Here is a 16,870-nt window from a genome sequence, read left to right as displayed (position 1 = left end):
GAGAGAAGAGACCATCAATCAACACAGCCTAGGTAGAGATAAGGTTCAGATCTACAGCTGGTGGACAGCTAATAGATTACCTATACTCCCTAGTGCTTCCTTTGGACTTTACTGGCTGTGCAAGGATTTGATCCTGATTCCTGTTATCATCTTGGAGCAGCTTGTACCTGTGCAGTGAGAATCCCAGTACTTCAGCCCTCTCCAATATAGTTAGAGCTGTCTGTAGTATAGTAGAGTAAAGACAGCTGACCTCTTACATTCTTAGGCATTTGGGCTGTTTCCTTAGTGTAGAAACCCTTCACCCACTTTCCCAATTTACCAACAATAAAACCAATTTTATTATGCTTCCTGTGTCACCTCTAAGCAATCAAGGACCCACTATTGGAGTTACCTTAATATCACTGGTATTCCTGGCAGCTAGGTGGTCAGTTTAATTGTCAAATTGACATTCCCTATTCCTCACATCCCTGTGTGGTTATTCAGTGTTATCCTGTCAGTCCTTTCCCTTGTGGGGTATGGGAGTGTCCCTGGCTTTTGTTATTCCCTGGCTGCCAGTGCAATCTGTCCCTTCTCCCCTATTTACTTTTATCAATACAGAACACAGTGCTGTGGTTTGGTCACCGTTCAGCCAATGGTATGCCGTGTACAATCGCACGTTGGCAAACTTGCACAAGCAATAGTGGCATACTGCATTTCCTTTGTGTACAGTATGGTTTTCATCTGCAAAATCCCATGATTTACCAAAAACTCTGTGATACAGAATTAGATTTTTTTAAAACCCTGTGAACCACAATATAGTAAGGGACAACTGTACTCTCTTCGCTTTGAATATTACCTTGTAGGCTGCTATAAATATATAAATTAGTATTTTAATTAAAGCCATGCTGATAGATAAAATTATTAGACCACGCGCTTGTAAGAATTCAAAACTGCCGCCCGCGCCATTATTGTCTCCCATCTCTTCCCGAGTCTGCTGGCCAAGAGGCCACTCCCCCCTAACCCAGGAGATTTTAAACTGTTCAGTGTGGAGACGTAGGCGTTCCCATGCCCAAAGAACCGGAAACGGAAACCCGTTGGACCATGGGAAATGTAGTTTGATAATTTCCACGTGTCCATAGAAAATATATATACTTTTAGATGGCATCTCCCAAATTTCACTTTTACACTTCACTAAAGTTATACTTAATTTGTGCTACACACAGTAACTATACCATACTTAATTAAATTTTCTGATGAACAAATTAGTCAAAAAAAAAACAAATCAGTAAAAAACAATTCTAAGTATTTATCTAACTAAATCTCATCTATAAACAAACATATTCTAAGGATTAAAAATTAGGTTAACATGTATGTATTCAATTTTACTTTATAATTTTCTCTTCTGACAGATTTTCCTTTTAATATTAGACCCATATTTTCAGTCTATAAATTAACACATTTCCCTCCCTATATATGCAATATGTTAGGCCCTTTAAGAAAAGGTAAAAATGACCAGGATAATTTTTTTAAAATGATTGTGCTCCAGGAATGTACCTACTTCCACAATGGTCCAGCCTTTTATTTGTTTGGCTTGTGGTGGAAGTTGTAGTATATTCAAGTGGTATATTCCACCAAGTGGTGTGAATCCTTTTAAATCAACTACCTCTTCATCAGTAACAATCTCTGCATGTGGAACCTCTGGTATTGTTTCCACTGGAGCTAAAAGTTGATCATATTTCAAATTAATTCAGGTCCTAAATATTAAAAAAATTAGTTTAAGATTATCAAAAGACTAAGAATATACTGTAAAACAGTGAAACAATTTGTATTTAAATAGTTATTAATATTAAAGTTTTTTAGTAGGTTAGTGCAATAATCACAAAGTTCTATATTTAACAAGTTTTGAAAATTTTGAACATAATAAGGTATCCACCTCACCCCCAAATTAGCACAATTTCAAACTGAATAGATAAAACCAGTCAAATCAAATTCGTAAATCACTGAGGTTCTGTGTAGAGTCAGCAAAAGAAGGCATCTTTCATGAAAATAATTGCTTTAATAATAGTAAATTATAATAATTATAATAATAATAGAAATAAAAAAATAAGAGGGATTGGACTAGATGCTTTCCAAAGACCCTTTCACCTACAGCATTTTTTGCTTCTTAGCTAACAATTATAAAAACTTTGCAAGATTGTCTAAAACATTCAACTTTAAAATTATTTTTTTCTTTTATGACAAATGAAAGATGAAGGTCACAGTTGGTTTTAACAAGAATGCTCTTGTTATGTAAAGATAAACTATTAAGAATATAAGGATAAAAAAGGATTTCTAACTCTAAGGTATTCTAACTCCACCCAAATAAAATTCCCTGGTTCCACAAGGAAGCACTTCTATTTCCACAGGCTACACTGATCCTTCTTGATCTGACTAACACAAATTTTCACTATTCTACAATAAACTAACACTATTATCCTTATAAGAAGTTATAAAAATAACAAAGACCAGCTGGCTGAGCCTTAGCAAGAACCAACTTGGGACTTTGAGCCTTAGAGGACTCAGAGTCCAAACCGAAGACCAGGTCTTTCTTTGGTCTTCTCAGATATAAAAACAATTTATGAAAAAGCAATAGACAGTCACTAATGTTTCCCAAGTTGAAAAGGAAATCATTTAGCTCCTTCAGGTTTATTCCCTTCCTTCCTTCCTTTTACCTCAGACAGTGAGGAGAGAGAGAGAAAAAAAAGATGTCATCTGCTCCCAGCACTGAGAGAGAGAGGGAGAGAAAGAGAAAGAGAGAAATTGTCAAACTCAGAGACTGTCTCAGAAAAACTGTTACCCCTCCCCAACACACTGTCAACATTTGAAACTGACACTCTGTCTCAGATCTGTTTAAAACTACAATTCTTTCTCAAGCCAGCTTCTCTATTTCTTATCTCTAAACTAATATAACAAGACTTAATTTCTAATATCATCTTTATATCATGCTTCCCCTTCGTATCCCATTTACTTGTCCATTTGGGTCATTTTGCCATAATTCTATCTCTTCATGCTTACCTTTCTCCACTTTCATGCCCTGGCTTCCATACTGGGGACAGTAATCTAATCACTACAATTGCTTCCTGAAATGGCATGTCAGTTAATGGCTGCATAGATCAATTTATCATCTGTGTGACTCTCCAGAGCAAAACTCCTTGTTACTGGCTACCATTCTCCTGTGTGTGTTATCTTCCCTTATTAGAATATATATTTCTTTTTTAAACTTACTTATTTGTTTCTTACACAATACTCAGGTAACTCTCTCCCCACCGCTTAAGAGAATGGGCATCATCTGACAAAAAGATATATGTATATATAAAACTATGTCTTGCTTGTTTCTATTTATCAATTCTTTCTCTGGAGGTGGTCATACACAAGTCTTTCTTCAAACAATATTTTTATTGCTACATATAATGTTCTGTGGGTTCTGCTCATTTCACTACATAATTTCATGTAGGCCTTTTTATGGCTTTTTAAAAAGAATTAACTTGTTCTTTCTCACTAAGCTCACTGTCTGGCACATAGTAAGTACTTAATAAATGCTTTTTTGTTCATTGATTAAAAATTTCCAAGTATGTTCTGTGGAGAAGGAAATGAGGAAGGAGTAAAAGGACCTGTTATAAAATATATGTCAAATTATAGAAAAATTCACATTAAAGTCAAATGTAAAATTACTTAAATACACAAATACATGAATTTTTATGGTCTTTAATTCAGAAAAATAACCCATCTATGCCTGGTCATCTTGTGTGACTTGTTCAGATACTCCTATACATTTACCTAATGTGCAAAATATCTATCTCATTTTCTCCTGATATCACAAAGATATTAATGGAGCATCTCAGCTATCCACCATTTAGTCCTTGTTCTTGACTCTTGACCAGCCATATACCACTGAACTCCTCCTTTCAGGTCTATGTAAAAAGGTCAACTTGTTTTTGTTGAGTCTTTTCAGTTGTGTCCGGCGACTCCATTTTTTAGTTTTTTGGCAAAAGTATTGGACTGGTTTGCCATTTCCTTCTCCAGATCATTTTACAGTTGAGGAAACTGAGGCAAACAGGATTAAATGACTTGCCCAAGATAGTGTCTGAGGTGTTAAGATTAAAAAATGATAAAGACTGATAAAATAAGAGAAATTAATATTTTAATAGCCATGGCCTTATTGGTGAAATATCTATGACCACGCTTGACTATCTTTAAATTTACTGCTGGTGCCCATCCTTTTTCTCTCGTATGCCAGCCAGCTAACCAGGAAACCCAAGAGGCCTTTCTCTAGGCCCTCCTCTGAATTTAGGCTGCCCTATGTGTGGGGACATTTTGACGTCCCCACACCCCAAAAACCGGAAACCAGAAACCCATTGGAATCACGGGAAATGTAATCTCACAGTCCCCCGTGTCTATAGGAAATTTGTAACATACTTTTAAATGGCATCTCCCCAATTCCAAACATACAGAGGCTAAATTGAGCTTAGGTCTTCCTGACTCTAGGCCTGATGCTTTGCTCCACCTAGCTTCCAAAAGGTCAAATTAATTAGAGCACATTTATTTATATATACATACAAACATATATAAAATAGAAAACATTGTCATTTTCATATTTCCAAATTATAACAATAGCTACTAGATGACTCCAAATATTCCTTCAAACTCTAAATCTATTAATCCTATGGTCTTGTTTTGCTTAGAAGAAAATATAAAACTAAATCCATAAGTTTCAATTACTCAAAAGAATGATAATTTGGCCATTTACCTGGTAAAACTTGTTCATTCTTTAATCGTTTTACTATAGGTTCTTCTTTTTTTGAGTCAGCAGCTTCTTTCAGCACGCTAAGATTGCTCTAGAAAAAACACATTTACAGGTAGATTAAATACAACTCAAACATTTATTAAAAAGAAGACTATTTGGGGAAAGGTACTATGTTAGAACATAAGGGAGATTAAAAAAGTAAGACACAGGGGGAAGCTGGGTAGCTCAGTGGATTGAGAGCCAGGCCTAGAGACGGGAGGTCCTAGGTTCAAATCTGGCCTCAGACACTTCCCAGCTGTGTGACCCTGGGCAAGTCACTTGACCCCCATTGCCCACCCTTGTCACTCTTCCACCTAGGAGCCAATACACAGAAGTTAAGGGTTAAATAAAAAAAAAGTAAGACACAATTCCTATTTTCAAGGAACTAACTAATGGGGAAGGGATAAAACAACATATGCAAATAGTTATAAAGTAGAACATGGTAAGTATGTAAGAGCAGTACAAACAGATAAAAACTTATGAGATTTGCTGAAGAAAAGATTAATGTACATTCATGGTCAGTTTTAGATGAAGTTGTAAATAAGATGAACTATTTTGGGGTAACACTTCCAGTGCTACTTTGCTGGCTCCCATTTACACTGGCAAGCCTTAGCACCTGAGGGTAGCAAACTACTCTTCTTCTAAAGGTTCTGGGGTAACTTTGAGTGATTTGATGGTTTTCTAGTACTTTTGCTCATGAGTTCCCACATGGTATGCTCCCATCTGATCAGCAATTAGGCAGTCAGGATTAGTTAGTTTTTTTAGGGAGGGATTTACTAAGCATGTATAGCATCTCCCCCTAAACTGAGGGTACTCTCACCTCCCTTGCACAAGCAAGGTCCCTGGGAAGAATGGACTCAAACTTATGGAGCATATATAAAAAGGAGGTAACTCATGCAGTACCTGGCAGCCCTTTTCTCTCTTTAGAGTTCTCATGAATTTTCTCCTAAATACAACTTTTTTGGACCCAGAGGGTCTCAGCCCTTGTGTCCTCTGCATGTCTAGTTTGTCCATCTTTCAGCCTTTGTGTAGTCACTTCTCTCAGCCACTTTTGTTTCAGGGATACTGCTTCCAATGACAACATAAAGTCCAAGTCATCTTCTCACTTTTCAAAGTTCTCAAAGTCACTCTCTTTTCAAGGGTATGCGTGGATTATTCCTTTATTGCTTTCTAATATGAGAGAAAGAAGTCTTCTCCTTCAAATCACTTGACTTAAAACTTGACTGTTCTCCTGCTGGAATCTATTCTCTAATATACACATACAAGTAATATTCTCTCAACCAAAACCTGTACTCATCTTGTGTGTCATCATCTGATTTTATCCAATGGTTCAAAAGCATTTTACTATTCTTAAATTGACTAAGGACATATTTACACTTAGCTTATACCTTTGATTGATGATTATATGACTCAAAGAGGTATTATTACCTGATAAAGATATGTAGTCATAAAGCATATTATTAATTACATTAGGAATTCAGGAGTGAATAACATCCTTCTTACACTAGAGCTTCCCAACTCCCAAGTATTCCAATGGCTTCACTTCCTTGCCCTGGGTATCCTTTACCTTTACTCTTGTTCCTTAGAGACTTTCCAAAATATCTGAAATCATATCACATAAGCCATGCCTAATCTTTCTGGCATGATTAACTTTTCAAGCTATATTAAAAGTAGCAGGCTGAATAAAAGAAATGAAAGATTCAACAACTTGGAAACTAGAATGGGTCAAATGGAAAAGGAAAAACAAAAGCTCCAGGAAGAAAATAACTCTCTAAAACTAAGACTGAGCAAATGAAAGATAATGATTCCATAAGGCATGAGGAAATAACAAGATAAAATCAAAGAATGAAAAAAATAGAAGAAAATCTGAAATACTTCAGTGAAGAAACAACTGGCCTAGAAAATAGATCTAGGAAAGACCATCTAAGAATCATCAGAATACCTGAAAGTTATGATAAAAATAAAAAGAACCTGGATACCATATTACAAGAAAGAATCATAGAAGACCACCCTGATATCCTCAAACAAGAGGGGGAAATAAAATTGAAAGAACCTCCTAATCACCTCCTGAAAGAGACCCTAAAATAAAACATCTTAGGACTATTATAGCAAAATTTAAAAATTCCCAGACCAAGGAAAACATACTGCAAGCAGCCAAAAGGAAACAAAATTAAAGAACCCAGTCAGGATTATACAAGACCCGAGAGTTTCTACATTAAAAAACATTGAACATGAAATTCCAAAAGGCAATGGATCTAGGCTTACAATCAAGAATTATAAACCCAGAGGAACTGAGGATAATTCTCCAAGGGTAAAGAGTGATAATGAAATAGAGGACTGCCAAGCATTCCTGACTAAAAACTAGAGCTGAAAAGAAAATCTGATGACCAAATTCCACACTGAAGAAAAGCATAAAAAGGTAAACAGAAAAGTGAAACTTAATGGTTTCAATAAGGCTGCACTGAGTAATTCATACCTAGGAAGGTGACCATTAACATACCTAAGATATGTAAGATACTTGAGATCCTTAAGTAACTTAAAGTATTCAATATCCTTAAAGTATTTAAGGTATTTAAGAACATTATCACTATTAAGACAGTAAGAGGGTATATACATAGAAATAAGGGAGTAAGAAGAATAAGATGGGTAAATATCCAAAAAATAAACTAAACTCAAAGAATGGAAAAGAGGAATACATGGGGAAAAAAAGAAAAGGAAAGATAAAAGGGTATAAAATATTTATCTCACATGAAGAGGAGCCTAAGAATAAATAGTGTGAAGAAGATGGGGGATGGGGAGGGTGGCTGGAAACGCTAGATTTTTATTCTCATTAGAATTAGCTCAAAGCAGTAATGACAACAGCATTCAGCCAGCTATAGGAACCTACCTTAACCTATAGGAAAATAAGAGGGAAAGAGAAATAAGAGGGTGTAGACAAATGGAGGGTGAATTGGGAGAGGCAGTGGTCAAATACAAAATATTTGCAAAAAGGAAAAGGCTGAAAGGAGAAAGAGAGAAGGATAAATAGAGGGGAAATAAGGTAGAAGAAAGCACACAATAGTAATTATCACTATGAATATGAATAGGATGGACTCATCAATAAAATTGAAAAGGATAGAGCAGATTAAAAACCAAAATCCCACAATATGTTGTCTACAAGAGACACCTTTAAAGCAGTGAAATACACAAAGAGTAAAAATAAAAGGCTAAAGCAGAATCTATTATACTTCAATTAAAATTAAAAAAACAAACAAACAGGGTAACAATCATGATCTCATACAAAGCAAAATAAAAATGTACCTAATCAAAAGAAGTAAGGATGGAAATTACATTATGATTTAAAAAGGGACCATAGTGTAATTTTGGGATACATTCGCTCTAGATATTGAATTATACTGTAATTTGCCACTATTGGTTGGTGGTTATAGACAGGCTTTTGGGTGAAGGTGATCCTGAAGTTGACAGTGGAAAAGATGGTTGAGCTTAGTAGTTGAGAAATCAACTAGAGACTGGATATATTTTTAAAAATCCTATTTATTTGTAATCATAAGGTTCAGGGAAAGAACAAGGAAAAAGAAAGGTGTTTTATAAATATTATTTCTATACTAAAACCTAACTAATTGCCAAAAAACCCCACTAAAGCTTTGCAAAAAGTATCTTCTGCCTGGGAAACCCAAGCCTATGCTAATCTCCTTAAATCTATCTTAAATATAAATTTCTAAACTATATAATCTAATCTAATTATAAGTATTTTTATATTTATCTTAAAATCAATTCATCTTCTTAGTCTCTCTCTCCAGTCTCCAAGCTCAATTCACTGACAGGATAAAGTTTCACTTCAGGTCTCACTGTGATTGTTATTCTCTTCTGTCCCCACTGGTCACCTGAGTTTTCTCCTACTCTGTTAGTTTTTCTCCTTCAAATCTTTATCTGCTCACACAGTGTTTTCAAACCAACTGTCACCAGATATCCTCCACAAACACAGAGGAAAATCCTTCACCTCCTTTCTCTTGAGAGGTCAAATCCAAGAGAGCCATTAACTTCCAACATTCCCACCAAAGAATCATTGGAAATTATCTTAAAGAACCTCCATGAAAATTCCATTTTGGTCTTAAGGTAACCTCTTCCATACTCCTTCTATAGCTGGAGACCTTCTTATAATAAACCTTATTTCCTAATAAATTCAATTATCCTAATAATAGACAATGAAACAATATCAATAGTAAACATATATGCAACAAAGTAAAGCATCCAAAATTCTAAAGGAGAAGTTATCTGAGTTATAGGAAGAAATAAGACAGTAAAACTTTACTAGTGGGACACTTCAACCTTCCCCTCTCAGAAGATGATAAGTTAAATCAAAGAATAAATAAAAATGTAAGGAGGAAAAAAGAACTTTAGAAAAATAGATAAGATAGACTTCTGGAGAAAACGGAATGGGAATAAAAGGAATATAAGTTTTTCTCAGTGGCACTCTCAATAAAACTGACCAAATATAGAAAAGAAGCAATACTAACTGCATCCCTTTCAGACCACAGTGAGATAAAAATTATGTTCAACAAAGGGCAGCATAAAGACTGAAAAATAATTGAAAACTCAATAATTTTATCCATAAGAATAGATATTCATTAAATAACAAATCATAGAAATAATTAATAATTTCATTAAAGAAAATAACAATGAGGAGACAACAACCCAAAATTTAAGGGATGCAGCCCAAGCTGTATTTAGGAGGAAATTTATTTCTTTAAATGTTTACACAAATAAAATAGAGAAAGAGTAGATCAATGAATTGGTCATGCAACTAAAAAAATAATAAAAAGAACAAATTAAAAATCCCCAATTATTCTGAAAGTCAACTGAGAGATAAAATTGAAAGTGAAAAGACCAGTAATCTAATAAATAAGACAAGGAGCTGGTTTTATGAAAAAATTAATAAAATAAAGTAATGGCTAATCTGTTTTTTAAAAAGAAAGTATAAAACCAAATTACTGATATTAAAAATGAAAAAGGTGAAATTACAACCAAAAAAGAAGAAATTAAAGAAATTATTGGGAATTATTTTGTCCAGCTACATATCAATAAATCTGACAATCTAAATGAAATAGACAAATATTTACAAAAATACAAAGTGCTAAGATTAACAAAAGAGGAAATGGAATATTTAAGAACTCCAAAACAGAAAAAAGAAATTGAATAAAACATCTAAATATTCCCTAAGAAAAAAACCCCAGAGTTTTGTGAATTCTACCAAATTCTACCAAACATTCAAAGAACAATTAACTCCAAAACTAAATAAGCCATTTGGAAAAATAGAGGAAGAAGGAATTCTTCCAAATTCCATTTATAGTACAAATATGGTACTGATACCTAAATCAGAAAGAGTTCAAATAAGCAAAGTATAGACCAATATCCCCAAGAATATTAATGCAAAAATTTTAAGTAAAATACTAGGAGATAAGGAGATTATAACATATTACAAGGATCATACAACATGACCAGGAATGTTGGGATGGTTCAATATTAGGAAAACTATCCTCAAAATTGACCTTATCAATAACAAAATCAACAGAAACCATATGATTATCTTAATATATGCAAAAAAAGCATTTGACAAAAACATTAGAAAACACTGAAAATAAAAAGAGCTTTCCTTAAGGGGATAAATAGCATCTCTCTAAAACCATCAACAAGCATTATTTATGGGGATAAACTAGAATCCTTCCCAATAAGATCAGGAGTGAAGCAAGGATACCCATTATCAACCCTAATATTGTACTAGAAATGTTAGCCATATCAATAAGAATAAAAAATAGAACACCAGTGAATCAACCAAAAACTGAAAGAAACAATTAACAACTTTAGCAAACTTGCAAAATGCAAAATAAACCCACATACATCATCAGCATTTCTATTTACCACCAACAAAGTTTAGCAGCAAGATATAGAAAAGGAAATTCCATTTAAAATAACTGTAGACAATATAAAATGCCTAAAGATAACAAACCCAGCAATTATATGAATACAATTAAGAAATACTTTGCTCACAAATAAAGTCAGAATTAAGCAATTAGAAAAAAACATTAATTTTTCATGGATAGGCTGAATTGATATAACAAAAATGACAATCCTACCTAAATTTATTTACTTATTCAGGGTCATACTAATCAAATTACCCCAAAATTATATCCTAAAACTAGAAAAAAAATAACAAAATTCATCTAGAAAAACAAAAGGTCAAGAATATCAAGAGAATTAATGAAAAACTACAAAGGGTAGAGGCCTAGCCATACTAGATCTCAAACTATTCTATAAAGCAGTAATCATCAAAGTTTTGGCTAAGAAATAGAAGGGTGGATCAATGGAATAGATTAGAGGTGAATGACTTCAACAATCTAGTGTTTAATACTAGATGCCAGCTTTTGGGATAAGAACTCACTATTTGACAAAGACTGCTGAGAAAATTAGAAAACAGTATGGCAAAAATTAGGTTTAGATTAATATCTCACACCCTATAAGGTCAAAATGGGTATATGATTTAAATATAAAGAGTGATATTAATTAGGAGAACATAGAATAGTTTACCTGTCAGAACTATGAAGAAGGGAAGAATTTATGACCAAATACGACATAGAAAACATAATAACATATAAAATGAATAATTTTGGTTATATTAAAGTAAAAAGGGTTTGTACAAGCAAAACCAATGCGACTAAGATTGGAAGGGAAACAACAAATGGGAAATTTTTTATAACATTTCTCTGATAAATGTCTCATTTCTCAAATATGTAAAGAATTAAGCCAAATTATAAGAATCCAAGTCATTTGCCAATTGATAAATGGTGAAAAGATATGAACAAGCAGTTTTCAGATAAGGAAATCAAAGCTATCAATATTCATATGAAAAAATGTTCTATATCCCTCCTGATTAGAGAAATGCAAGTTAAAACAATTCTGAGATACCACCTCACACCTATCAAATTGGCCAATATGACAGTAAAGGAAAATGATAAATGTTGGAGGGAATGTGACAAAATGGAGACACTAATTCATGGCTGGTGGAGTTGTGAACTGATCCAACTATTCTGGAGGGCAATTTGGAATTATGCCCAAAGGGCAATAAAAGAATGCATACTTTTGATTCAGTAATACCACTCCTGGGTCTGTATCCCAAAGTGATAAAAAAATGGGAAAGAACTTGTTTGCACAAAAATATATATAGCTGCTCTTTTTGTGATAGCAAAGAATTGGAAACTGGATGTCACTGAACTGGGGAATGATTGAAAAATTGTGGTAACTGATGGTTATGGAATACTATTGTGGTATAAGGAATGATGTAGAGAGCCGTAAACAAACAATTTGATCTATAATTCATATCAGATCCAACTATAACTGATTATTATAACCAGTTTATAACCTCTTTCATTATTCAAAGTTTTCCTGTGTAATAAATCATGTTATTTTGAAGAGAAGGGGGATATGTTGGGAGTCATTAAGAGAAATTAGAATCTCAAGTAGATATTTTTATCTGGACCCCCTCAAAAGATCAATACAGACCGGCAGAGCCATGTATATTGGCTTTTCTCTCTTTCAGGTTTGAGACGGAGTGGGCTATCTAAGATAAAAATCTGAGATTCCTCTTTTGATTCCTTTCATAATTCTCACCTTCCTTTAAAATGCATTATAGTATTATAGTAAAAAGCTTTAGGCTCTCAGCAATCCAGCAGGAGGGGGGCTAACACTGTTCCCCTTTGACCGAGAATGCAGCTGCTTAGTATGGCCAAGGTCGAACCGTTGGCAGGGCATTTTGCCCAGAATTAAAGTAAAATAATGAGGATCAAAAAAATTGTTTAATACCATTAAGGCTGAGAACTTCAGGGGCTTTCTGACCTAACGGGATGTCCCAGGCTCCACTTAAAGATAAAACATATAGTTGATAGTTTAGCATAGGTTTTTTTATCTACACCTGGAGGCTTCTAAGGCTTTTGTTTTGACTATAGTAAAAATTCTGTTCTCTGTAACTGTGGGAAACTTTCTTGGGATTTTGGGGGAAGGGGATCTTTAATTTCCTTTATAATAAATTGGTGACTCCAGTATTCCTCAGAGCATTATGAGCTAACAAGCCGTGCTTCCAATCTGTTTCGTTCTTTACATCCGATGACCACCCTAGGCCACTCAGATAAGTCTCTGGTTATAGAGCAGGATCTCTATAGAATGAAGAAAAGGATGGTTTCAGAAAGAGCTAGAAAGACCTCCATGAACTGATGCAGAATGAAATAATCAGAACCAGGAGAACATTATTCACAATAACTGCAAAACTGTGGAATGATCAAATGTGATACTTTGCTATTAACAACAAAACAATGATCCAAGACACTTCTGAGGACCTATGAAAAAAAGAATGCTATCTACCTCCAGAAAAAACATTGTTGGAGTAGAAATGCAGATGAAAATATATGATTTATCGCTTATTTATTTGGGTATATGTCTGGGTCTTGGTTTTATAAGATTTACACTTACAAAAATGAATAATATAGAAACATGTTTTGCATGATAATACATGTATAGCCCAGATTGAATAACTTGTCAGCTCTGGGACAGGGGGAAGGAAGAAGTAAGGGAGTCAATATGGGTCATACAACTTTGGAAACCTTATGTGAAAAGTTGTTATTAAAATTTTTTTTAATTTAAAGAATATCAAGGGAATTAATGAAAAAAAATATGAAGTGTAGAGGCCTAGCCATACTAGATCTCAAACTATTCTATAAAGCAGAATTCATCAAAATAATCTGGTACTGGCTAAGATGTAGAGTAGTAGATTAATGAAATATGTTAAGAAATCAACACACAGTAATTAATGACCATAGTAACCGAGGGTTCAATAAACCTAAGATCTAAGATATTAAGGAAAGGACTTAGTATTTGACAAAAACTACTGGCAAAACAATATGGCAGAAACTATGTATAGATGAATATCTCGTACTATACACCAAGATAAAGTCAAAATGGAAACTTGATCTAGAAAATAAAGGAGATACCATAAACAAATTAGGGGAACATGGGAAAGTTTACCTGTCAGACTTATGGATAAAGGAAGAGTTTATGCCAAAACTAGGCATAGAGAACATAATAAAAAATGAAATGGAAAATTTTGATGACATTAAATTTGGTTTTATGCAAACAAAATCAATGTAACCAAGATTAGAAGGGAAACAACAAATTGGGGGCAGGAGAATGTTATAGCAAGTGGCTTTTTGACAGAGGCCTCATTTTTCAAAGAACTGAATCAAATTCATTTATTGATAAATGTTCAAAGGATATGAACAAGTAGTTCTCAGATGAAGAAATTAAAACTATATATAGTCATATGAGTGAGTGGAATGGGGTTGCTAACAGTAGACCTGCAATAAGTTCACAAACACAGAAATCCATAGCTAAAATCTAGAACTTCCAGATCAAAGAATATACTAATAAAAAGCCAAAAAAGAGGCAACCAAGGAGGTACAGTCCAAATCACACAAGATTTAGAGGGATGGAAAATAGATTAGAAACAATTCAACAATATATTGTTTATAAGAAATACACTTAAAACAAAGATTCAAACAAGGTCAAAAAATACTTTTATCTTTCTGGAACAAAATTTATTATGCTACAAATTAACTCACAAAAGCAAAAGCAGAAATCATGATTTTAGGAAAGGTGACAGTAAAAAGAGATATTATGAAAAGAGATAGACAAGAAAAATTATATTCTGCTTAAAGATACCATAGAAAAGAAATCAGTATCAAGAAGATGGTGCCAAGATGGCTAGGGAACTGAACATTTCAGCTGAGTTTTCCCAACCCAACTCTAAACAACTTAAAACAAAAAAAACAAAAAAAAAATAACTCCTCATATCAGATTCTGAGGGAGATAACCACACACACACACACACACACACACACACACACACACAGAGAGAGAGAGAGAGAGAGAGAGAGAGAGAGAGAGAGAGAGAGAGAGAGAAAAGCCAATATTTTATTTTTCAGCCCAGGACATCTTCCAAAAGAGAGGCCTGCCTATGAATGCTGGCATGGAGATTTGTCTGGAGCTCAGGTGGAAGAAGCAGCACAGGCTACGGGGCTTAGAGGAGGAGGCAGCACTCATGGCAGCAACAACAGCAGCAGAACAAGAAGCAGTAAGGGGGGATAACTCCTGGTCAAAAGATATTGCAGGAGGCAGCTGGGTAGCTCAGTGGATTGAGAGCTAGGCCTAGAGATGGGAAGTCCTAAGTTCAAATCTAGCATCCAATACTTCCTAGCTGTATGACCCTGGGCACGTCATTTAACCCCCATTGCCTAGCCCTTACCACTTTTCTCCCTTAGAACCAATGCGTAGTATTGGTTCTAAGATAGAAGGTAGGGAGTTAAAAAAAAAAAAAAAGATACTGCAGAGGATGGGCAATGGTGCTGGTACTGGGCATAGGTTCAAGCATCATTTAGCAGTTCTTTTTCTCCTTACCAAGTTATGGGTCACAGTTTCAAGGTAGAGAGGAGTGATTAAGATCCATGGTGAAAAAGTAACTGAGGTCCTACCTGAGTAAAGAGCAGAACCTGGAACAGGAGGATAATAACTAGAACTTTGGAAGCACAAAAAACCTACAGGCAACAGAAGATCTGGGGAAGTGGGCAATACTTAAATCTCACTCTTATCTCAACTAGTTAAAGAGAGAACTACACATACACACATATAGTTCGGTATAAAAATTCAGCTTACACAATAGGAAAGGAAAAGGAGAAGTGACAAAGAGAAAGGGGAAGGTAAGGGGAAGGTAAATAAGAAGGAAGGTAAGGGAGACACTATCAAAAGCTAAACAGAACAGCTCTAATCAGGATGGAGCTAAGATGGCAGCTTAGTGGCAATAAAAGCTAAAACTACTCTGACAATCCTTCCAAATCAATTTTTAAAAAGTGCCTCAAAACAACAAAAGTAAAAAATCAACAGCAATACAGAGGGGGCTCTTCTGCTGAACACAATTTGAAAGGTAAGGAAAAAGAGTCAATTTTCATAGGATAAGGGGGAACTGGAAGTAAAACTGCACAAAGAAGAGTGTTGACCAGCCACTCCTACCTACTGCTTTAGGTTCCAAGCCTGGGCATAGGCCAACTTTGGGATTCCAGGACCCTAACTACACCAATAACAGAGCATCCCACATTCCAGACCCATCCCTTGAAGTCCCAGGCCCTGGCACCAGCCTGCAGTAAGGCCCAGAAGTCTGTAGCTCTTGGCCCTTTTAAGTCTGTGTTGTGGTGAAGCCCTTTGCCCCAGGGCAAAATAGCTAGAGTGCTGAGTCCTGTAAGCCATCAGCAGAGGAGACAGAATAAGCAGCTTTCAGAATTTCCAGTACACAGGCAAAAAGAATCTGGGAAAATAAGCAAACAGCAAAAGAAACACCTAACCATAGAAAATCTCTAAGGGGACAAAGAGCGAGGCACAGAATCAATCAGGAACAGTGAAATCCAAGCAACCATATACAAAACTTTAAAGAAAAACGGGAATTAGACTCAGGCATTGGAAGAACTTAAAAAGGAATTCAAAAATCAAATAAAGTAATCAAAACAGGTTGAAGAAAAATGGGAAAAAATAAATGAGATGCAAAAAGAAAATAACAGCTTAAAAAGCAAAATTGGTCAACTGGAAAAAGAGGCACAAAAATCCAATGAAGAAAAGAGTTTTATGAAAAGTAGAATAGACAAATGGAAGAGGAGGATCAAAAGGTCATGAAAGAAATTCAGTCTTTAAAAATTAGAATTGGGCAAATAGAAGCTAATGACTTAATGAGACAGTAAGAAACAATAAAACAAAATCAAAAGAATTAAAAATAGAAGAAAATATGAAATATCTCACTGAAAAAACAACTGACCTAGAAAATAGATCTAGTAGAGATAATTTAAGAATTATTGGACTACCTGAAAGTCATGATTTTTTTTAAAAAGCCTAGGTATCAAGAAACTATCAAAGATAATTACCCTGATATTCTTGAACAAGAAGATAAAATAGAACTTGAAGGAATCCACAGATTACCTCCTG

General features: G+C 34.6%; 1 protein-coding gene across 1 annotated transcript in view; it reads right to left on the bottom strand.

Annotated features, from left to right (window-relative positions):
• DNAI7 (dynein axonemal intermediate chain 7) overlaps window positions 1-16,870 on the bottom strand; it is a 92,239-nt gene that overhangs the window by 17,868 nt on the left and 57,501 nt on the right. The window contains exons 10-11 of the mRNA XM_044677484.1: window positions 4,766-4,853; window positions 1,538-1,698 (exon numbers count right to left, since the gene is read on the bottom strand). Of these exons, the coding sequence (XP_044533419.1) occupies window positions 1,538-1,698; window positions 4,766-4,853 (249 nt within the window). The remainder of the gene's footprint in view (window positions 1-1,537; window positions 1,699-4,765; window positions 4,854-16,870) is intronic.

Source organism: Gracilinanus agilis, chromosome 5, assembly GCF_016433145.1.
Source record: "Gracilinanus agilis isolate LMUSP501 chromosome 5, AgileGrace, whole genome shotgun sequence".
NCBI classification, from domain to species: Eukaryota; Metazoa; Chordata; class Mammalia; order Didelphimorphia; family Didelphidae; genus Gracilinanus; species Gracilinanus agilis.
The sequence above is the reverse complement of the archived record's forward strand: the minus strand, read 5'-3'. Positions and strand labels throughout refer to the sequence as shown.